At 41.6% G+C, this 24,165-nt stretch overlaps 1 protein-coding gene and 1 long non-coding RNA gene across 2 annotated transcripts in view; both read left to right on the plus strand.

Annotated features, from left to right (window-relative positions):
* LOC311059207 overlaps positions 1–24,165 on the plus strand; it is a 115,777-nt gene that overhangs the window by 91,179 nt on the left and 433 nt on the right. The gene's annotated exons all lie outside the window — the stretch shown is intronic.
* LOC311058083 (transportin-2-like) lies at positions 7,024–9,585 on the plus strand (the record flags this gene model as incomplete). Its single annotated transcript, XM_084075390.1, has 1 exon — positions 7,024–9,585. One exon carries the CDS (start codon positions 7,024–7,026, stop codon positions 9,583–9,585), a length of 2,562 nt encoding a protein of 853 aa, XP_083931516.1.

Genomic DNA, 24,165 nt, shown 5'->3' on the forward strand with positions numbered 1-24,165 from the left:
GTCTTGCTCAAGTACATTTTGACATGATGCCAGGGGTGGGGATCTCACTGGGATCATTAATTCCCACTGTTGCCAGAGTGTATTGAGAACCCCACAAAGATAGCTGAAAATGCATTATTTTAACAAGAAATATCACTTACACCACCTCTAACTGTGCCTACCCTTAACCCAAATCAATTACAGATAATTGTGTGGCAGAATATATTCCAGCAAGAAAATGTTCAATAAAGGGGAACATTACACATCAGCTGTTACAGGGATAAAACCTTTCAGATGTCACTTCAATGTGCTTGTTATAGTAGGTATTTTTTTTTCCTTTATTAGTAGTATATAGTAGATAGACAGGAAAATGGAGAGAGACACAGGGAGTGACACGCAGCAAAGGTCGTCGGGATCGGGATTCAAACCCACTATACGCATTGCAGCATAGGTGCCCGGACTTTGTTGGTTTTGCATAGATGAGACAGACACATCAAAGCCAAGCTGGCCCATTGCAACAACATCTGTTGGCATGTGACCAGCTGGTGTCTGTGACTGAGGTTATAGGGTGTTTTCCATGGAGAGTCATTATTCATTCATGTATCCTGTCCTGACATACCACTGATCCATGTTTATGAATCCATACATCCCTACTGGAAGTGGACGACTGCCCCTAGACTGACCAGGTCAGAACAGTTCAGCCGCAGGACAGAAGATCTGTTATTGCGGGACACAAGTGCAAGTGCAACACTTGGTTTAGTTTATAAAATACTTTGATTTAATATTAAAGGCATTTGCAACAAATCTTGTCATTAACCAGCTGTATATTTTCATTACGGATGTTTACTGTATAGTTATTTGAATGACACAAATGTAATCTAATAGCCTATTTACAGTAGTCTTTAAAAAAGCATCTGATGCAAGATGTGAAGGGCTGTGAACAGACTGAATTACAACAACCCTATATTTCGTTACATTTTAATTTCTACCCAGTATTTACCAAATTGACTTCTATTACATTCACTTGTGTGACTGCTCACTACCACTGCGTGTATAAATGATGACCCATAAGGTCCATTTGGTTACATTTGTACACTCTAAGTTCATTGAACACTTTTACTGTGTAAGTTCTGCAATGTCCAGTAACTTGCACTGTGTGTGAGTCATCCATCTACTTTGTTGTCCTGCTTCACTGTTTGATGCTGGGTCACTGTAGACCATGTACCAAAGAGTACATTTCTTGTATGAATACTGTACTTCGCATTAAACTATTTCTGATTCTCTGAATGTTACAGTGTCCCTCATGGACGAATATCTGGGATTGCAAAATCATGTGATTCTGATTTACTGTAAAATGTAGCAGCTTTGAAAGAAGCTGCTTCCAGGAAAACGCTTAGCATATTCCATGCACCTTTTTCAGCTAGAACCATCCAGTTTCACATCATATCATACAGGATCAGGGCATACAGAATGTCTATAGTAATTGTGGATGTGAAGCAGTCCTTTAGACCAAAGTGGGCATTTAAGAAATTTAGATTGATGAGATGTAACAGGGGTTACAGTTTGTGTTAATTTCCATTTGCTCCAATGTACTGTATAGTGCTTTGCTGTCTTCTATGGTGCTTCCCTTTCATCTATGTTGTTTCCTATGGTGTTTCCTTGTCTTCTATGGTGCTTCCTATGGTGCTTCCCTGTCTTCTATGGTGCTTCCCTATCTTCTATGGTGCTTCCCTATCATCTATGGTGCTTCCTACGGTGCTTCCCTGTCATCTAGCGCATTTTACACAAAATGCCACAAATCAGGACCGCAGCTCCCGATTGCTATGGAACTTTGCACGCACACTCACCCCAAACCTTTCACATGGTTGTGCTACAACAGCCCCCTTAACGTTTTGGCCAATAACTCTTGAACCATAGCTTGTGCAACAAAAATACTTTTTCCCTGGATTCCTTGGATTCTCACTCTCCATATAGCCCCCGGCCTGGCCGGCCTTTTGTGCCAGATTATATTTAGCACCATTTTTATTTTTGCTACTACTCCAAAACTCACACACACCGGTACACATTATATCTTGGGTCATGTGATCAAGATGTATACATAAGTTAGATTTTTCAGATCCCATTCCGTGTGGCCCTGGGTAGGCAACCCGGCCTGGTGGAGACCTGTGCTCCGAGGAGCACACTTTTCTTGTTCAAATTGTGTACAGTGCACAATAAACACCATTTGAATTCGAGAAGGATATTTTGACACCACTTCATACAGTACATCTGGCTTTTAGCCTTTGAGTCATGCTGATCAACCCCAGACCTGAGGACCAGAAATAGGGTCCAGTGACAGAACAAAGCAGACATTGCCTTTGTTGTGTATATTGAAACTCAGTCTGTGGTTACAGACATGTCTGTTGGCAGCAGTGCCACTGCAGGTTGCTGTGGACACCAATCCTTCACTACATGAACCTTAGCATCCTTATTCTGGGAATGTCATAAAAGGAGAACATGTAGCGCAAATATCAGATGTAAAAAGTTCACAACACGTCACAACGTGACACGTGGATGAGCTTGTATATGATAAAGTAAAGTTGAGAGCTTGACCTTTGTTGTAGAGGGAAAAAGGAGGGGACCAAGTATAGACGCCTGTAGGTCTCCGGTCAAAGTATATACTATACTGCTGGTCCAATGCTGCACCTCACAATACTAGGCCACTATTATTTATTGTTACACAATCAAATCAATAAAGCCTTTGAGGTTAAGATATTAGATAAGTTAGATAAGTTCGCCGGGGGAAATGTAGATGTCATAGCAAAAACAGAGTCAAGAACCAAACCAAGATAAATAAAAATAAAGTACAACTAAATAAAGTGCTCCTCGGAGCACAGGTCTCCGCCAGGTCAGATACGTTATTGTGGCCTCCTGGTGGCGCTATAATAGGCCAATGTGAAAAGGGTGCCATTTATTCTTAGGTCGTTCACGGCAATCGGACACTGCATTCATGATTTGAAGCATTTTGTTACAAAAATGTGTTTTGCTAAATTAGACCTGCTGGTGGCGCTATAACAGGCCAATGTGAAAAGGGTGGCATTTCTTCCTCGGCCTAGTGGGAATGTGCGTGTGAAATTTCACGGAAATCGCACGCTGCGTTCATGGTTTGAGGCAGTTTTTGTTCAAAACGGACCAATCCTGCAAACTTTGGATGGCAACCTTAACCAATAAGGATGGAATATGGGAAATCGGACAGATCAGGGTTGATCACATGACTATAGAGATACTGTGTACCGATTTGCATGACGTTTGGTTAAAAACTGTAGGAATAATGTGAAAAAAATGGGTTTTGCACAAATCGGCCTCCTGGTGGCGCTATAACAGGCCCATGTGAAAAATTTGAGGCAGAGGTTCTGAATTGGCATCCAGGGAGTGTGTGTGCACAGTTTCGGTGCCGGAGATTTGGTGGTAACACACGGACACACGGACACACGGACGGACACACGGACGGAGGGTAAAACATACTCTCTCGCCATGCCTTACGGCCTGGCGGAGACAATAAAACAAAATATTGAGCTGCTGGGCAAAGATATCTGCACTGGATCGGTGAACTATCGACACACACACACACACACACACACACACACACACACACACACACACACACACACACACACACACACACACACACACACACACACACACACACACACACACACACACACACACACACACACACACACACACACACACACACACACACACACACACACACACACACACACACACACCAAACTCCACCACACCCTCTAACCATCCTTACCATCACTTCCCGTAATTTACAGTGAGATGTAGGAACACCATCACCCCCCAGCACAGAATGCACATACTCAGCCTATGAGGGACAGTCACAGGACACAAAGAGTACTCTGATTGGTGTTTTTGACAAAGGGGGTGGGGCTGAAGTTATGGCATGATACTTGCTTAATGACGACTGCTCCCCATGGAAAGTACCTGAGGATTTCAGCTGGGTCAGCACAGGGTGAAGTCTGTGTGTGTGTGTGTGTGTGTGTGTGTGTGTGTGTGTGTGTGTGTGTGTGTGTGTGTGTGTGTGTGTGTGTGTGTGTGTGTGTGTGTGTGTCAAAATGGCGGGAAATGGCAGTGAAACATAAAATTAGAGAGATGGACAAAGACGATGGGGGGTCGTAGACTCACATCTCAGCCCTTCACACACTGTCAACAGGATTTCATCTGTGCGGTACATTGTTTGGCTCAGTGACACATACTCCCCATGACCGTCCCCAGGGCACTCATATGTGGTTGACCAGGCTGACACAAGACTTTGTCTTCACGTACCACAAGCAAAAGATGAACTAAATTTTATATAAATATATATATATATATATATATATATATATATATATATATATATATATATATATATATATATATAGTTCATCATGACTCATGCTCCCTGACCTATTCATAATCAATGTGATCATGAGAAATGCAACTTCCTAAATTGCGCATACTAACAACCACACAGTAAAACTCACAGCGTTAATTACATTTAAGTCCTATATTCTTGCGATGTGTTGTAACTTTGTATATCTGCAAATGTACAGTATGCTATTTTGGAATTTTGGGGAATTTAATAATCCTACTGTAAATTAAAGATGGAGTGCCATGATATTTTTCAACCCTAAAACCTGATCATAAGGTATTATTATTATGTAAAGATTTTTTTCAAAACAAAAAAGTGTACAGAAATTGTTAAAACAAATGTTTTTATGTGGACACGCCTCCAGTTCATTAAGTATGCCTGGTTCTCACCTTAGCACCTCCTCCACCACCTTAGCACCACCCACCTGTCCTAGTCCCTCCTCCTTCTCATGCCCACACCTGTTGTGTTATGATAATAAGGGGGAGGGTATGTTTTCTGGGGGCTCTGTGATGTCACTATGCCCCTGTTTTTGGATTGGCACGTTTGACTCTCAAGGTTTCAGCCTCCAGGAAAAAACTCCAAATAGTCAGAGAAGACATGAAACACCATAAAACCACCAGCGGGGGCCTTAATGAAGTTCTATCAACCTCATAGACACATGAAAAACAGAAAAAGTGCAAAACCATGGCACCACCTCTTTAAGGAAACCTCTGTCCGTATAATCTCATAGCACTAGCATGCAGATTGACATGTGCAATGTTCGAATCCAGGTTGTGTTATTAGCGCACATAGCTTAGCTGAAACAGCATAACTATCAACTTGGTTTTGGGTGGCAATGATTCCACGTCGGGTCGTAAATGACCAGGTTGTCAGTTGTCACACACCACACTACATGCCAACAGGATTAAATCACTCTCTAAAACTTAAACTATGCATACCGAGCGCATAACCCAAAAGTCTGTTTAAATTTAGCTTGGCTGCGCACATCTCCAGATATGGACTAGTTATTTGTGAACATTTTCACCTATAATGACATGCCCAAAATAAGAACATCAGGCTGAAAGTTGTTAATTACACTGAGAGTGAAGTCAAATCCTCAGTGTTCATTTAACTCAATTGCTGACCTTACAGGTCGGGTTCAATTTGTACACTCTCAGAGTTAAATGAACACCCAGGATTTTACAGTGTATGTTCTGGATTTGTGCATACAGTATATGCACATAGGGATATTTTGCACCATGCTGCATTATGAATATCTTGTGTCGTGCACATCTTTATCTGTACGCCATAATCAACTATAGGCTAATTCCTACAACATGGCAATTCTAATTTGTCTGAATTTATTTTTTTCAAACTGCCAGTTGATCAAAGTCATAACAATAATTATTTGTATGTATTGCATTGCAGGGTTAAGGTGTAAAAACCCACAATAGAAGACGGTACCGACATTTTTAGAAGAGGTAGTGTGGAAGAAAAATCAAACCATATTCCATATAGATTTCAAAGTGCTGTGTTTTACTGAGGTTGGGCAGACCTAAAAATCCCTAAAGCAGTGGTTCTCAAAGTGGGGTCCGGGGACCCCTTGAGTGGGTTCCAGGGGGTCCCCAGCTAAATAGAAGAGAATAGACTTTATTTGCCATTGCAGGAATGCATAGGAACCCTTTGAGCTCAGCATTTAAAAAGACAGAAAATACAGAAAGACAGAAATAACATAAATCCTGCAATACTACATATATCCAACAATACTCTTTAAAAAGACAAATACAATAAATAAGTACTTCATAAACTAACCAGTGAAATTCATCTAACATGTTCAGTTAATCTGTCATGATTCAGTTAATCTGTCATGATTCAGTTCACCTGTCAACGACTCAGTTCATTTAAATAATTATTAATATAGCATCACAATCAGTTTAACCACATTAACCCTATATACACTGAAAATAGCAGATGTACAAGCCCACAACGTGTCGGCTTGTAGATCTGTTATTTTCCCAAAAATGTTTGGAACATTTTGGACAATGTTTTTTTTTATATTTTTGAAACAACATGAAATCAATGTTGTTTCAACAACACAAATCTTGCATCTGGGTCCCTGGCAGATAATATTTCCAGATGGGGGTCCGGTTCCCGGAAAAATACGTATTACTTTGGGGGTCCTTGACATGAAAATGTTTGAGAACCACTTAAGAGTCAGAGAGCGGCTTTCGTCAAGCTATTTTGACAGGTGACCTAAGTATTGTGTAAGTCCCCATCCCTCAACCAATGAGCCTTTTTTTTATACTTTTATTGTATAAACACAATATAGCAATATCTTAACATGTGAGGGGCACACGAACGGGCATTCCCAACGCCATCTGAATAGTTTATTTCTATTTCAGAATAGTGTTCCACCTAGTTTGAAACCAATTCATGAATTGAATTTAGATGTCACCAAAGCTATCAGTAGGCAGAGATCCCTGATCGTCTAGGCTTCCCAGCGAAGTATTTTTGACATGGAAACAAATATGGAGATTTCTGACATCACAGCACCGTCATCATAGCACTGATGTCATAGATGATTGATATCACAATAAGAGAACGTGGCCCAGTCAAAAAAACATCTGATCTACACAAAGAATATGTTGATGGAGTGGCAACCAGATGAGCAGGGACTCCAGCAGGTGCTCCAACTCCTCAAGACCGCTCAGTCGCCTAACACAGCAATACAGAGAGCTGTCCAAGAAAAACTTGAACAGCTCCACCAGTTCCCTGACTTTAACAACTATCTAATTTTTGTCCTCACACATCTGAAAACAGAAGATGACCCCACCCGCTCTCTGAGTGGACTCATCCTGAAGAACAACGTGAAGGCCCACTACAAGAATTTCCCACCACCTGTGGCTGACTTCATCAAGCAGGAATGTCTCAACAACATCGGTGACCCCTCGCCCCTCATCCGTGCCACCATTGGGATCCTGATCACGACAATAGCCTCCAAGGGGGGGCTGCAGGCGTGGCCGGAACTGCTGCCCCAGCTCTGCAGCCTGCTCAACTCGGAGTACTACAACACCTGTGAGGGCTCGTTTAGTGCGCTGCACAAGATCTGTGAGGACTCGTCGGAGCTGCTGGACAGCGATGCTCTGAACAGACCGCTCAAGATCATGATCCCCAAGTTCCTCCAGTTCTTCAAGAACAGCAGTCCCAAGATCAGGTCACATGCCATAGCCTGTGTGAACCATTTCATTACGGGCAGAGCTCAGGCGCTGATGGACAACATTGAGATATTCATAGAGAGTCTGTTTGCGCTGTCAGCAGATGAGGACTCAGAGGTGAGGAAGAATGTGTGCAAGGCCCTGGTCATGTTGCTGGAGGTCCACATCGACCGCCTCATCCCCTACATGCACAGCATCATAAAGTACATGCTGCAACGGACTCAGGACCCCGATGAGAACGTGGCGCTGGACGCCTGTGAGTTCTGGCTGACCCTGGCAGAACAACCTATATTATGTAAGGAGGTGCTATCTGAACATCTGATGCAACTGATTCCTGTCCTGGTGAATGGGATGAAGTATTCAGAGATTGACATCATACTAAACGGTGACAACATGGAAGACGATGAGGCAGTTCCGGACAGTGATCAGGACATCAAGCCACTTTTCCATAATTCACGCACAGTCACTCTCCAGTACGGGGATGTGAAGGGTGAGGAAGCTGAGGACATAGATGAAGATGACAACACATTGTCCGACTGGAACCTCCGAAAGTGTTCGGCTGCATCCCTGGATGCGCTGGCTATCGTGTTCCGTGGCGAGCTACTCCCTCACCTCCTGCCCCTGCTCAAAGGTCTACTCTTCCACACCGACTGGGTCGTCAAGGAGTCTGGGATCCTGGTGCTGGGAGCCATTGCTGAAGGCTGCATGCAGGGCATGGTTCCCTACCTGCCTGAGCTTATGCCCCACCTCATCCAGTGTCTGTGCGAGAAGAAGGCCCTGGTGCGTTCCATCACCTGCTGGACCCTGGGTCGCTACGCACACTGGGCGGTGTCCCAGCCTCCAGACTCCCACCTCAAGCCCCTCATGAACAAGCTGCTCAAATGCATCCTGGACGGCAACAAGAGGGTGCAGGAGGCTGCATGTAGTGCGTTTTCCACTCTGGCGGAGAAGGCACGCACAGAGCTGGTCCCCTACCTGAACTTCATCCTGGAAACACTGGTCTTTGCCTTTGGGAAGTACCAGCACAAGAATCTGCTCATCCTCTATGACACCATAGATACCCTAGCCGACTCTGTGGGACATCATCTGAACCAGCCAGAGTACATCCAGAAGTTGATGCCACCCCTCATCGCCAACTGGAACAAGCTGAAGGATGGAGACAAGGATATCGTCCCTCTGCTGGAGTGTCTGTCGTCAGTAGCCGTAGCCCTGCAGAGTGGCTTCCATCCTTACTGTGAGCCTGTGTACCAGCACTGCATCACCTTAGTCCAGAAGACACTTACCCAGACTCATATGTACAACCAGCACCCAGACCAGTATGAGGCCCTTGACAAGGACCATATGATTGTAGCCCTGGACCTGCTGAGCAGCTTGGCCGAGGGTCTCGGGGGCCACGTGGAGCAGCTGGTGGCTCGCTCCAATATTATGACCCTGCTCTTCCAGAGCATGCAGGACACCATGCCCGAGGTGAGACAGAGCTCCTTTGCATTGCTGGGAGATCTAACCAAGGCCTGCTTCCCTCATGTCAAGTCCTGCATCACTGAGTTCATGCCCATCCTGGGACTCAACCTGAACCCAGAGTTTATTCCCGTGTGTACTAACGCCACCTGGGCCATCGGTGAGATCTCCATGCAGATGGGTGCGGAGATGCAGCCCTATGTGGGCATGGTTCTGCCACACCTGGTGGAGATCATCAACCGGCCCAATACCCCTAAGTCCTTGTTGGTGAACACAGCCATTACGCTTGGCAAGCTGGGTTATGTCTGTCCCCAGGAAGTGGCGCCGCAGCTGCAGCAGTTCGTCAGACCATGGTGTACATCGTTGAGGAATATCCCAGATAACGAGCAGAAGGAGTTGGCGGTCCGAGGCATCTGCATGATGATCGGAGTCAACCCTGGAGGAGTGGTGCACGATTACATGGACCACATGGGCGAGGAGAACTGGCAGCACTTATGGAATTATTCCGGAGCAAATGACATAAAGAGATGAAATGAGGAGGGTCAAATTAATCCGCCGTTTTTTATCTTGAGCCCTAACCAGCATGTGTGTGATGTGCCTGTGCACACACCCATGTGCATGAATGTGTGTGTCAGGGCAAAATAAAAGTGTAGCTGAACAACCAAGTAATAAGCAAATGTAAAAGACACCCAATCACTTGTATCCAGTTTAGCTATAAACTATGGGTTGCACAAAATAGTGATTAGTTATTGTGACTCTTTAAAATAGAGACCTACTTGTCAGCAGTGTAGAACAATAATCAGTGTGTTACTTCAGAATCCAGGAAGGACTATAATGTTAGCATTTTAATGATTAACAGTTGAGAAGTACAACTATCCAGATGTCAGGTGACAGTAGAGACTAATATCCAAGATGTCAACATTAAATTATTAAATTAACAAAAGTAATATTCCCAGTAAGTAACTACAGTATATGTAGTGGTCAGCGATCTCTTTTTTCTTAGCTTGTCTGACGTGTTCACTCATCACTGGGTCGAATTCAGTAAAGCAGCTCAACCAGACCAAGACATTTCCCATTGTTTGGTTCATGGGTGGAATTACTGTATGTCCACGGAAAGCAAGGTTTTGTTCCGCAAAATGAAATTAATCTCATCATGACATCATTCCAGTGTTTTTTCTTCCAACATTTGTATTTCTTGGGTCAATGGCACTGTGCTTTCTCCAACGCAAAGTCATTTCCCCCTCAAGGTGATACCATACTCCTTTCTCCTTTTGTACAGCCAGCCGTATGTGATGCAAGAGAGCAAAGTTGCCATATAGACATAAGGTGTGTTGATTTATGGCATCAACTCATGCAAGTAACATGCAAGAAAATAATAGTTGCCGGTAGCACCGGTAGTCTTTGAGTGGCACAGTATTTTTTTTTCTTCCTATACAGTATCCAACATTATCAACAGATAATTACAATAGTTACAATTAGTTAATAACTTGTCCCAAGATATGACTTTTTTTTTCCTTTTCTTTTTTTTTTACTAACCAACATATCTTAACCATGTCATGTGATTTGCTTCTTCAGTACACTTCAACAACAAATATCACTGGGACCACTAAATTTAACATTTCATATCCAGGATTTCAAATTAGACCCTCCCACAAAATGCCCCCAATTTCACACATGGCAAACAATGTGGCCCCTAGGCCAAAAAGAGCCTTGTTTATAAATACCTTGTCACTAAGGGGCACTTACATGGATGTTTTTATCTGTTTTTCCTTTTTGAATAATGTACAATGTACAGTAGGGACCTCCCTCACCAACCTCCTCATTATATTAATATATTAACATTGCTGTGTGGGTGGACGGTGAGAGGACGTCACAAACGTATCATCCGGACAGAACCACTGCTTTGATCAACCCAATATAGAACTTGATTTGAAAGCCGCATATCGGCCTGAAAATCTAGTTTGTAAAAATTCCTCATGTATCGTTGTTCATGTCTGATCACTTTTTGCTTTTAATAATTTTGCTGTGCTGTGATTTCTGTGAGCAACCACCAAGACACATTCCCACAAGGTACTTAAGCAACAAACATGATGACTCTGTCACATGCTGACAGTGACACACACATGCGTGCATACGCCCATTATTTTCATACTGTACAAAATCAGTTTGGCATGAGACATGAGATTTATCCTTCTCTTTCTATGATCTACTTTCTGTTTCTTTTTGGAAGTTCTTCATTTGAAGTCACCAACTGTCTGCCTCATGGAAACAGCTGCTACTGTACGTAAAAATAACAACAATCATCTATTGTGATGTGTAACATTTCTGTAACTCTTTTTAGACATGAGCATTATTTATAGGTTGTTGGAGTCTGCACTACTGTACCTTATACTAGTGTTGTTGAAGGCTCTACTCACTTAGTTATAGCATATTATGTGACGTTAATGGCACTTGCTAGTGTGCTTCATCACACATTGGGACTTTTCATATCATAAACCATGTGGTTCATGATTCTATATTCCTGTATTGTATGTACTGTAGGGTCAATAACAACCAACCTCTGCATGAAAGTTCTAAATTAATTAAATCAATTGGTTTCACATAATGTAGCCTATTGTAATACAAATCTATAAGTATGTTGGTTGACATTCTTCAGCATGACTCAAGGATTAAAGGCCCACATTGCAACATTGCCCAGATTATACAAATGACAAACACAACTTCCCAATTTGAAGTCAATTGTGCCTGTTTCTGTGAAACAACATTGTTAGTTCATTGTCAGGGATTTTAATAGGAGAGCTGTGAACTAATCCATTTTTCTCATGTAATGACTAACTGAATAGTGCATGGGTCATTTCAGAGTTTGTTTTTTCAAAGATTATTTTCATGATATCTCTTTGACAACACTGCACAGCGTTGAGAGGCACAAGAGAGATGGGATTGACATAGGTCATAAAAAAGATTTGAACTAAAGATATCACTGTTTGTGTATGTTATGCACGTTCACTTGCTGAGCTGCAGAACACCACATCAGTTTACCTTTTGTTTCGTATCCCTATTCATGAGCCTGATTCACTGACTGATTCTTCTTGAGCTGCCTCTGAAAGGAAAACAAAGCTTTGAGCTTTGACGTCAACCAGCACAGATGCATCTTCAATTATGTTCCCCTTTCTCTGTTACTATATAAATTTCGCCATTGGCAGCTGGATTTGCACAATGTTTAGGGCACGTACAGTACTATAGTGTATGGTGCGTAACACAACACAATGCAGCACAGTGCAATGTAACAGACAAGTAACATACAACACAATGTAAAACACCACAACAGTACAAAACAAAAAATATATTTACACATAAAAATATATGTGTGTTCATTGTCAGCATTTCATTAATGTCACTCCACACAGTCAAAGTTTTCACTTTTAGCCAAGCCTGTCTCACATTATTTTCCCCTTGAGTGAGAGTTTCAGGATCAAAGGAAGTGCTTTTTTTGTTTCTTTTTTAGCGGTGCCAGCCGCTCTACATTTGACTATGTCCGTCCGTATGTCCGTTTGTCCGTTTGTCCGTTTGTCCGTTTGAGCACGGGCTTTAAACAGCTATAACTCCAGTTCGCAGCATGCCAGCAAGTCCAAATTTGGTATGTGGACTTAGACCACCAATAGGGACGAGCATTGACTGCTGAAGCCCCGCCCCGCCCTATTATAGCGCCACCAGGAGGCCACTCATCAAAGGCACCGCTTCCTTCACACAGGGTGTGATTTTTTTCAAACACAGGTAATTTTAGTTGCCCAGGGTGATGGACCAGCTTTTCATACATTTTGTTTTTGAAGACATGGAGTCTCTGATTCTGAAACCTGTGGTGAATTTACTGCAACAAGTCCAGAGGTTTTAATCTGGGAAGCTTTCAGAAGGTCTTTCGTCATTTTTGCTTGGATTAGCTCTGTTTGTCTTACCTCTTGTTTTACCATGTGTAAGTCAAATGGCTGACGAAATGTGGCGTGACATTGCGTGATGATGAGGAATATTCATGGTGATAGCGAATTATGGCCAAATGTGACATTTTCTTTCTTTCTTTCTTTCTTTCAACCATTTCAACACAGCCATCTTTGTTGGAAAACACAATATTCCTAGCCCTAACCCAAACACCAAAGGCCTCAGCTATACAGTGAAAGATAGGCTGTCTTGTGAGGCTACAGACAGCACAGCAAAAATGCAAACACCACAAATGGTGTGAGGTAGCCTACTGGCTATTCTAACAGCATCAAACAATTAATCCAGAGTAAACATGAAGATGGGAATTGAATATCATGTACAGTAACATTTTCTTTTAACAACAAGACAGGTCAATTAAGAACACATTCCTTTGAAGAGGGAAGTATAATGAGACAGCGTGTTACTGACTGTAGAGTGAGTCACTGAATGACGTGTTTGGTGTGCCGACTGCCCAGGGATTATGTTGTTCAAGACAAACCTATCATTAACAAACTGAGCTCTGTAGTATGGGGTAGCACAATACTCTTCAGGTCAAATTTAAAACTGTTAATTGCCTTTAAAACATTCAACTGCATGCTTGGGTGACATCAAAATAAAAAAAAACTCTATTTTTGTGTTTGGGTGTTGTTTTTCTTTTGTGAAGATACACATTTTGGAGGATATAGGCTAGGGCATGTTTAGGCTCAAATAAAAGTGTTCTGAAAAAAATTAAGTCTACTCTCACAAGATGAATGTAAGCCTATGCTTAAAAAAACTAACTACTAATTACTGTTAGACATAGTGTTTCTCAACGGGGCGGTGCATGGCCCGACATCGCTGCCACAGGGCTGTCAGGCCATGTCACAGCCCTGTCACAGTGATGTCAGACCCTGTCACAACCCTGTCACAGTGATGTCAGACAGTGTCACATCAGGCCCCTCTCACAGCACTGTGTGACAGGGCTGGCACCATGTTACCATGGTACCATGACAGGGCATGTGACAGGGCCATGACAGCCCTTTCCCGGACGCAGTGATATTAGTTGGGCCATGCCAGGCTATGACAGCCCTGTCATTCAGTGCTGTGAGAGGGGCCTGATGTGACAGGGCCTGACATCCATCCATACACAATTCTACTTAAAATCGTAACAAGCTTTTTTCTCTCTCCCTGGGAAGTAGGCTAATAGTCCTAATATAACTTTAAGGAACCTCTATTCGTCATTCTGTCATGTCATTCTGTCTGATCTGCATGTTTCTCCTCAGTGGGTTGAGCAATTGATCTGAACTTCCACACGGGCATTGACCATTAGCATATTATGCAGATAGTGAGGAAGCTATTTCTCACTTTTCCCAAATTTCACCTGTTTCTTGGCATTTTTGTGTAAACAGTGGAGACTCTGAGTTCCTGCGCATGCGCGGCCACAGGCTATGCCATAGGTAGTGGCCATGGTAACAGGCTCTGTTGTCATGGTTTTGGTCCCGCAGGCGATGGGATCAGTAGCCGCTGGATGAACTTAGCTTCGGGGCTACATACACTATACACACAACACCACACAAACAACACCAGAACAGACAGCAGCTGCAAAGTTATACAGGAGTTTGATTTAGCGTCCGTGTCCACAGACATCCTTTTATAGGCTGAGGGCTGAGTATGTCCATACTGTAGCACTCGCACACACACACAGACACGCTTCGACGCCGGGTCGTAAATGACAGGGTTGTCTCTCCAAAACTGTAACTATGCATACAGAGTGCATAACCCAAAAGTCTACATAATCGGGTGTATGTGGCGGTAACCTGGATATTGGATAGGGGCACTGGCCCAAAAAAGATTGAGAAACACTGGTTTAGAGTTTTAGCTATCCTGATCACTGTACTAGAAAAGAAAAAACTATAACAATTCAGTGAATGCTACTGCTTAGGTTTGAAAGATATTGGACAATGAATATAACCACACGGCTTGGCATTTGAGGTAACTCATACTTTCATGTGACACATTTATACAAAAATAATTCAGAATGCGTCACTTTCAACTTCCTAGTAAGACATTCCACAATTACTGTAAATCAGCTGTGACCAGAGAGCATAATGTTTGTGACAAGTATAGTTGAAAATTTCAGTTTGAGGACATGGCTAGCACGTCTATCTCATGCACATCCCGCTCAAAGGTGTGAACTTGCTAGGTTCTGTTGATAGGCTTTTTAATGGGTTAATTGGTCAAATATCCATTATTCTTTTTTTGTTTTTTTCCTTTCGTGCATACAGAGACTGTGTGTGTGTGTGTGTGTGTGTGTGTGTGTGTGTGTGTGTGTGTGTGTGCGTGCGTGCGTGCGTGCGTGCGTGCGTGCGTGCGTGCGTGCGTGTGTGTGCAGCAAGGTCACAGTGAACTTGAACTTGAACTTTATACAAAAAAAATTCAGACGTGTGTGTGGAATTCAGAAAATTCCACACACACACACACACACACACACACAGGAAAATTAAAAATCTAACAGATTCGTCTTGATCACATGAATATAGAGATGTACCGATGTGTACCAATTTGCGTGAAATTTTGATCAAATCTGAAGGAGTAATATAAAAAAAAGTTTTACATAAGTCGGCCTCCTGGTGGCGCTAAAAATGGCAGAAGGCAGGTTTTTCCTTGGCCTCTAGGGAGTGCACATACAAAAGTTTACACAGATTTGTGCAGATATAGGTAAAAACACGAATCGACCTGATATAGCGCCACCATGAGGCTGATTAGAAAATCTTCAAGTGGCATTTATTCCTCGGCCTAGTGGGAATGTGCGTGCAAAATTTCACGGAAATTGCATGCTGTGTTCATGATTTGAGGCATTTTGTTCAAAACGGAGCACGCCTGCAAACGTTTTTTAGCCAATCAGGATGGAATATGAAAAATCTGAAAGACTCGTTTCGTTTAGTGACTATACATGTACAAAATCTGTAGGAGTACTGTCAAAAACATTGTTTGCAAAAAGTGGCCTCCTGGTGCCACTATAACAGACCCATGTGAAAAATTTGGGGCAGAGGTTCTGAATTGGCATCCAGGGAGTGTGTGTGCACAGCTTCGCTGTGATCAAGGCAATGGTGCCGGAGATTAGCTGTCTACAAACAGAATGACGGACGGACGGACGGACGGACCGGGTGCAAAACATACTCTCTCGCCATGCCTTTCTTTCGGCCTGGCAGAGACAATAAATGCATTTTTTTTCTTCTAAATTTGCTGCTGTTCTCTAGGAATGAATACGCTATTTTCTTCTTTTATATCTTGTTTTCTTTTTTTAAGGGGGGGGGGGGGGGGGGTTGTACATTAGGGCACCTGAACTCCAAAATGTCTGTACACGGCCCTGACTAACAAGTGAATGGAGGGAGCTGGTTAAGAATAGGGCAGTTGCCCGCATGTTAGCAGCCATTCTGTGAACCTTCGAAGGTCACTGAATCTGTGTTTTCGGTGCCTTTGTGTCTGGATAAAGAGTGTCCTCATCTGTGAATTCTACCTCACCATCCGCAGCAACCATGCTTGACAGCTGAGTTTTGTCCATGTTTTTCATATTGAGTCCTTCCGCAGCAAGGTCACTTGTGGTGACGGTTTAGTGCAGTTCAGTTCTTTAGCTTGTGGTGACAACAGCTATCAGCACTGTATGTCTTATCATCCTTTGTCCTTTTTGCACCCTCACTAAAGTGCAAATAAAGGCTGGGTGTGGGATAAAACCAAATACAATTAAGCCATCATGATAAACCTTGGACAAAGAATTTATTCTCTGATCAAGCCGATTAAGATCATCTTCTTTCACATTTGTAATCTGGGATTTCTTTTCTGTCAGCACTCTTTAAGTCTCTCTATCTCCCAATCTCTTAAATGTTTTTAAAAGAAAAAAGAGATTCATAGACTGAAAATAAATATGATCATGTTATCACATCATGGCAATGTCATCACTTCAATTTGCTCCAACACATTGGGATGCTTTATGGTTGCTAAATGAATGTTTTTTTGAAGGAAGCAAACCTCTTGCTTTGATTTCTTAATCTTTCTTTTTCTTCTGTGATTTCTCCCCAGAAATAGTCTCTCTTGACTTTTGACATTTTGCAAATCTCTTATTTTGTAACGAAAGACACCCAGCAGTTAATATGGTGCGATGAAGAGAGATCATAAGCTAGGGAATAAATTGTTATCTAGATTGCACGTTATTTTAACAGATGTCAGGTTCACCGGTTACTTGGTATCCTATAGTTCAATGTACAGATTATTGTTTTGATAGTATTTTGTTTAGAGTAGACTGATGCTAGGTTCTTGGTTTACCTGTGATCCTAGTTTACTGAGGCACTACACTGTCTCTCTGCATTTGATGTAAAGCATGTGTTTACCTTGCTTATTGTAAGTTGCTCTGGATAAGAGCGTCTGCTAAACGCCGAAATTGTAAATTGTAAATTGAATCAACAACTGACAGCTTATTGAGCCTCAACATTTCCAGTGTGTGGTGTCTTTGTGGTACAATGGTGTTGCAGATGCTGCAGCAGATTGTATAAATGTGTAGATCACAGAATGATTATCTCATTGCAGGGCCCAATGCATGCCTGGGACCTAAATTGCTGCATAGTACATTGTGGGTCTTGACTTGCTCTGTTTATGCATATCATGGTGATTTGAAATGGGCTGAATTAAGTTGATTTGGTCTGTTTTATTTCATTCTGTTTATTTATTATTTTGATGTGGCTAAATTGGTTAGATTACTTTGGCCCAGTTTGGGTGAGTTTGTCCTGAGTAGTCTGGTATAGTTTACTGTGAATTGTAATGGACTGATTAGCCAATGCGGAAGTACTGTGAGATGAATTTGAGCACACCAACATACTGCTTATATGGCTAGTTCACTCAGGCTGATGTAAGAGTGAGGCAATATCTGCAACGGAGAGACTGCCTGCTGCTGATATGCACACTAAATGAACTACTCAGCTATACAGCTGCTTTGATATAAAGACAACGGGGCGTACTAACTCAGTAATGCATGTGCATATGAAGACACTCACGTGTCTGCAGTGTACACACACACACACACACACACACACACACACACACACACACACACACACACACACACACACACACACACACACACACACACACACACACACATCGCTGAATGCTTCTCTCACTGGGTCAAAATGCCACAGATTGAAGAGGCTAGAAAAGAGCGAGGCGGAAAAGGCTGCTTTTTATGCAGCAGTCATCAAAGACACATCAACTATCTTAATGTGCTTTGTGAATAAATAATATATTACAAAAATAGGAACAAAGTCACATGATGTAAGCTATGGCAAAACCAAACTGATGAGTGAATATACAGTATAATATGATGAATATGTACAAAACCTGTAGACAATATTTGGCTGGATGTTACATTATTTCATTCAAGGTCAAATTAACTTGGTGTTTAATTTCATCTAATAACAATTATTCAGGATAAAAACATAAGGAATTGTGAGTGAGTGGGTGAGTGAGTGAGTGAGTCAGTGAGTGAGTGAGTGAGTGAGTGTGTGCGTGTGTGCGTGCGAGAGGAGGGGGGGTGAAAGGGAGACAAAAAAAGGAACTAAAATGAGTGACCCCGAATCCTATCATTACACTTCCCTCAAAAGCCAAAATAAAGTCCCCTCAGTCAATTGGTCCCGACACTCAACAGACTACCATTAGACCCGCCTAACACTACTAATAATCAGGACATTGACATCATTTGTAGACAAATCCAACTCAACCAAATATTGTCAATAAACAGAAACAAAAAATGTTTCGACTACCGCAGATAATGATTTTTCAATGTGATGCAAAGGCATAATGCTGTTAATGAAAGCACTTGTTTAATTACACAAGCAATAAATGGTCGATAATAATTTGAAATGGAATGCTAGCCATAATTGCTTAATTGTTTTGCACAATATACAGTATATTATAAATTATAAGGACATGCAAGTCTGTGTGGGAGTTTGTTTGTTGGTATCATGACCCATGTGTTCATACTGAAATCTCCGCAATATAATACTGTATGAATGTATTGTACTCATTGAAGGTGTGCGCATGTGCAAGCATGTTTCTTATCCCTAAATGATCCAAGATCAGAAATGATATAAAAGCTTTCTCTGACTTTATCCTCAATTGCATCATGCTGAATCTAATGAACAAAAAAAAAAGATAGATAATAGCTCATCTATGTTATTCAAACCTTTGCTTCAGATTAAAACAAATACTTCAAAGTTAAACTGTTTGTCAGTCACCATTTTTCTGTGATAAATCCTCCTTGAAACCCCAGGTCCCAATACAATTCTCTTGAATACACATTATTTTCGTCGCAGAGCAATTACGTTGACGTGTAAAAACAAGCACTGTACAAATTGGAAACCCTTGTGGGTAAATCCTTACCCTCTCATAGTTACAGTAAATTAATACTGATTTGACTGTGTGCAGATTGTGTGTAAGTGTAGCTAACCTCAGCTGGACATGAAAGGTGAAGGCCGACTGATGAGTTGATGAACTTAATTGAGAAACTCAACGTACTGTAGAAACTATGAGGAGAAAAAAGGGCATAAAATACATACATAAATGACCATAAACCATGTTTTCCCATAAAACCTGCATACATTACAAAAAGTATACATTTAACCAATACAATAAGACCACATGATCAGTGTAAAAGTATAGACCAACCATAACAAAATCCAGAGACCAATTGGATAACAATAAGACCAACCATCAATGAGTAACAGTGCAAGAGAAACCCATTAAAGTAAACAAAGAATCAATACCTTGTTGTCACCAGCTGCTTTTGTTTGAAGGAAACATTTCTATCAGTTCCAACTGAAATAAACATAGATGAATAAAATTGTGTATGTTAAAACCAGATTCCATCTAAATAAACTTCACAGCGATTTGAAAGGCATGCCCAACTCTGAAAACAATGAATCTCACATTACATGCATTTCATATGATCATATTGGTATTTGTATAATGACCAAACGCCACTCACAGTCCTTCGTCCAGTGTTAAGTTTAGCCGTCCGTCCATCCATGCATCGAGCGTCCAGTGTCCAAATAACTTTCCACAGCAAAGCCTTGTCAGTGCTGTCCGTCCGTTCAAACAAAACCAGTAGTGTAAAACGTTGAAACCCCGCGCCACAGCAGGTGGCACAATTATTTCAAATTAAGGGACTCAATGTTTCCGGACGACAACACCGCGTGAATATACACACTTCAAAATAAAAGTATCATGTGAACCAAACTGCCGGTGCTAGACTTTCAAAATGTTTAAAGAAACGAAAATAGACGGTCTACAAGATCTGCTTTTCGAAACTGGTTAACCAATGAAAAGTGACGAAATCTCATCTCCACTAGATCTATTTGGTATGGGATACAATTATGAAGGACACATTATGAATGTGCAAATGTAGACTAAATACCCCAAAGGAAAATTCACTAGCAATCACCACACTACAGATCAATAGACCTATGTTTAAGGATATTATTGACCAAAACAAAAACCAATGAAACTGTCAGGGCACAGTTTACAATTAGCAATCATCTCATGTAAAAAATAAAAAATAAACACGAGTGATGAATGTGATGAGAGATGTCTTTTGATAATTTATTTGAACATGCACTTAAGCTTGCAAGCGGTCTTTGTCAAAATGAGTCCCACCAGGGCTCAGTTAGTAAAAAATAAAAAAGACAGTAGTCTACATACAGTAATAGAATGATTATTACACTGTTCAGCCATATTACAGATTATCATGTTCACATGTATAATTTTTGCATTATAGCCTACCGGCCCACTCAGGTTCACAGACCAGTAAGCTAGGGTTCGGTTCCTAGGCCGATCTATTTCTGAGTAAGAGCCTATATTCATTAGTCAAATTAAACAAAAGACTCCCCAACTCCATTCTTCCCTGGAGACATACAGATAGGCATTCATGACAATAATTGTAAATGTAAATCATAGCCCTGACAGCCTTGCGGTTTACCATGGCTACAGGGCGAATCCTATATGGATGTCGCCCCCCTCTCTAACATGTGCAGTAGAACAAGTGGCCCATACAACTCAACCAGGCAGAGGCCCCTCCTGTGTCTAACCTTGAACTGTGAGACAGTTCTGAGACAGTCTAGCATACAGTAGGTGATAGACACTTCAGTCTAACTTATGAAATACATATAGTTATTAAGACATACTGTATAAAAATGCAAAAATAATATTGTACCCATCACAAGCTCAAGATGTATCAATCAGATTTTTCAGATTTCATCCCAATTCGCTATGACTGCTTTCCAAAGTTTGCGGGCTACCTGGCCTAGCGGAGACCTGCGCTCAGAGGAGCGTACTTATTATTTAGTTATTTGTAGTAGTCTTTTTAAACAGAGTTACAAAGCACTTCACACAGCATATAAAAACAGCATAAACATTGTGTGAGAAACGTAATAAAAAAGCACAAGAGACTATGAGAGTGCAAGAAATATAGAAACAGCATAAAATTGAAACAGAATTAAAGAGCATAAAAGGATACAAATGTGCGACAAGGATAGTAAAACCAGAAAAAGGACCTTGTGGGAACCCTTTTCTGTTCCCCGTGAGGAAAGAAAGTCATTTTATGGTCAAGAAAGACTTTTAGAGTAAGGGTTAGAATTAGCAAAAGCTTTAGGCTGTGGTTTGGGTTAGGAATTTGCCTCTTGGGGTAATATTTAGGTTGAGGAGTTAAGGTTAGTATTAACGTTCGCGCGTCTTACTTGTGAATAAAGATAGTAAGAGTGTGTGTGTGTGTGTGTGTGTGTGTGTGTGTGTGTGTGTGTGTGTGTGTGTGTGTGTGTGTGTGTGTGTGTGTGTGTGTGTGTGTGTGTGTGTGTGTGTGTGTGTGTGTGTGTGTGTATGGAATGTACAGTAATTACGAGGTACAGTATGTATACCTGTTCCTCTCTTTGTTCTCTGCTTTGACAAGGATCTTTCTTTCTCTTTCTGTGGAGAGCAAGTTCACTTTCTGTCAATGACTCACACACATGCTTATATTTCATTCTAACTTTCCTCCTTTGTTCAAGGAGGGTTGGCGAGCCAAATATGCTCTTTTTACAGCAACAACTACACACCTGACAGCTGCCCAGTACAACCACAGTCTTCTACTTGTGGTCACTGGGCAGCCCCGAAGAGGGAAATGCAAGTTCACATGATACGTGCAAGTACAGTATTCGGTAGTTGATGGTGCAAACTTCTTTGATGCAATGTGGGTGGGGGCTTATATATTGAGCTGGGGGAAACTGGATAAAGGGTACAATAATTCCTCCCAATAGTTGGGAGCAATAATTCCTCTACATAATGACCACAGCTATTGGTAGAGAGGAGAGGGGTTCTCAGTTATAGTCTCCCCAGTCCCCACTCAGATTTTCCCAGACTGTCCTGGGGTTTCAAGCCTACAGCCTACCAGACACAAGCCCTATTTCTGCAAGGTTTATGGCTACCACTGAACTGCACGTAGCACTGTAACCACTAAAGGGTTAAGTAGTTACTTCTCTTTGTCTCTGCAGATGTACTGTAGGATTCCACCCTGCTGGACTACCGCTCTGACTCACTGTGTGTGTGTGTGTGTGTGTGTGTGTGTGTGTGTGTGTGTGTGTGTGTGTGTGTGTGTGTGTGTGTGTGTGTGTGTGTGTGTGTGTGTGTGTGTGTGTGTGTGTGTGTGTGTGAAAGAGGTATATAATTATCTGAGACTGTGTTTCTGCCAAGCTGTGGAAGGTACCGTTCTTTCCTACAGATGATAACAGATAACAACCCGCACACACACACACACACACACACACACACACACACACACACACACACACACACACACACACACACACACACACACACACACACACACACACATAGAGGATTAGGAAAGATATGTAGTGAGAGAGAGAGCCTTATATGACAGCAATACTCAAATAAAGGAGGGAACCTATTCTCATTTCACCAAGATACATACAGTATATGATATTAAGAGAAAGTGGACGGATCGAGAGACAAAGAGAAGGAGAGGGAGGGTGGGTGAGTGTAAAGGAATGGTAATAAGGGAGAGCAAGAGAGCAGGAGAGTGAAAGAGAGAGAGAGAGAGAGAGAACGAGGCTGGGATAGAATAGGGATCCTTTATAAAAGATCTGCATTACATGACTGTAAGCATGGCCATACGGTATCATGGTGGGTATCATGTCAGTATGATACTGACATGATACTGACATGATACTGACATGATACTGACCATGATACTGACATGATGCTGACATGATACTGACCATGATACTGACATGACACTGACCATGATACTGACCATGATACTGACATGATACTGACATGACACTGACCATGACACTGACCATGACACTGACCATGATACTGACATGACACTGACCATGATACTGACATGATACTGACCATGATACTGACCATGACTAACCATAATACATAATACATGATAATGACATGATATGATGCTGATTTTTCTCTCACTGAGAAGTAGGCTAATAATTACATAATAATCACATACTAACAGTCCAGTTTAATGCAAAATCTGATATTTGGAAATCGATTAGGGATCATCTAAAGTATATAAGCAATACGATACACAATAAAATAAAGCTTACATTTTAATTGTGGCTGTGTGTGTGTGTGTGTGTGTGTGTGGGGGGGGGTGGTGGTAAGGGACCTGGATATTGGATAGGGGGCACTGGCCTAAAAGGGGTTGAGAAACACTGATACATACAGTGAAGTCAAGGCATGTGCAGACTACACAAACAGAGGTGTAAAATTACTTACTCACATCACATGCCATAAGTTGAAAGGTTTGTGTATATTTCTGTCATAGGTTATATTGTTTTAACATGTTGTTATAATCTCTGAATCTCTGAATTTTCTCTGTATGCTGAAGCAAATATGCCTAGTATATACATGTATGCATGCAACCAATTACATGTTACTTATTAGTACATACACGTAGACAGTGAAGAAATCTCTAAAGGCCCTTTATTTGAAAAGGTGAAAAAAAGCTTTTATTAATTTGTTTACAGTATTTACACAATAATCACAATAGTTTCAGTGCAGAATAAAAAAAGAGACAACAAATACAAATAATGACAA

This window comes from Gymnoscopelus microlampas (assembly GCF_963454915.1).
Source record: "Gymnoscopelus microlampas genome assembly, chromosome: 13".
Classification (NCBI taxonomy): domain Eukaryota; kingdom Metazoa; phylum Chordata; class Actinopteri; order Myctophiformes; family Myctophidae; genus Gymnoscopelus; species Gymnoscopelus microlampas.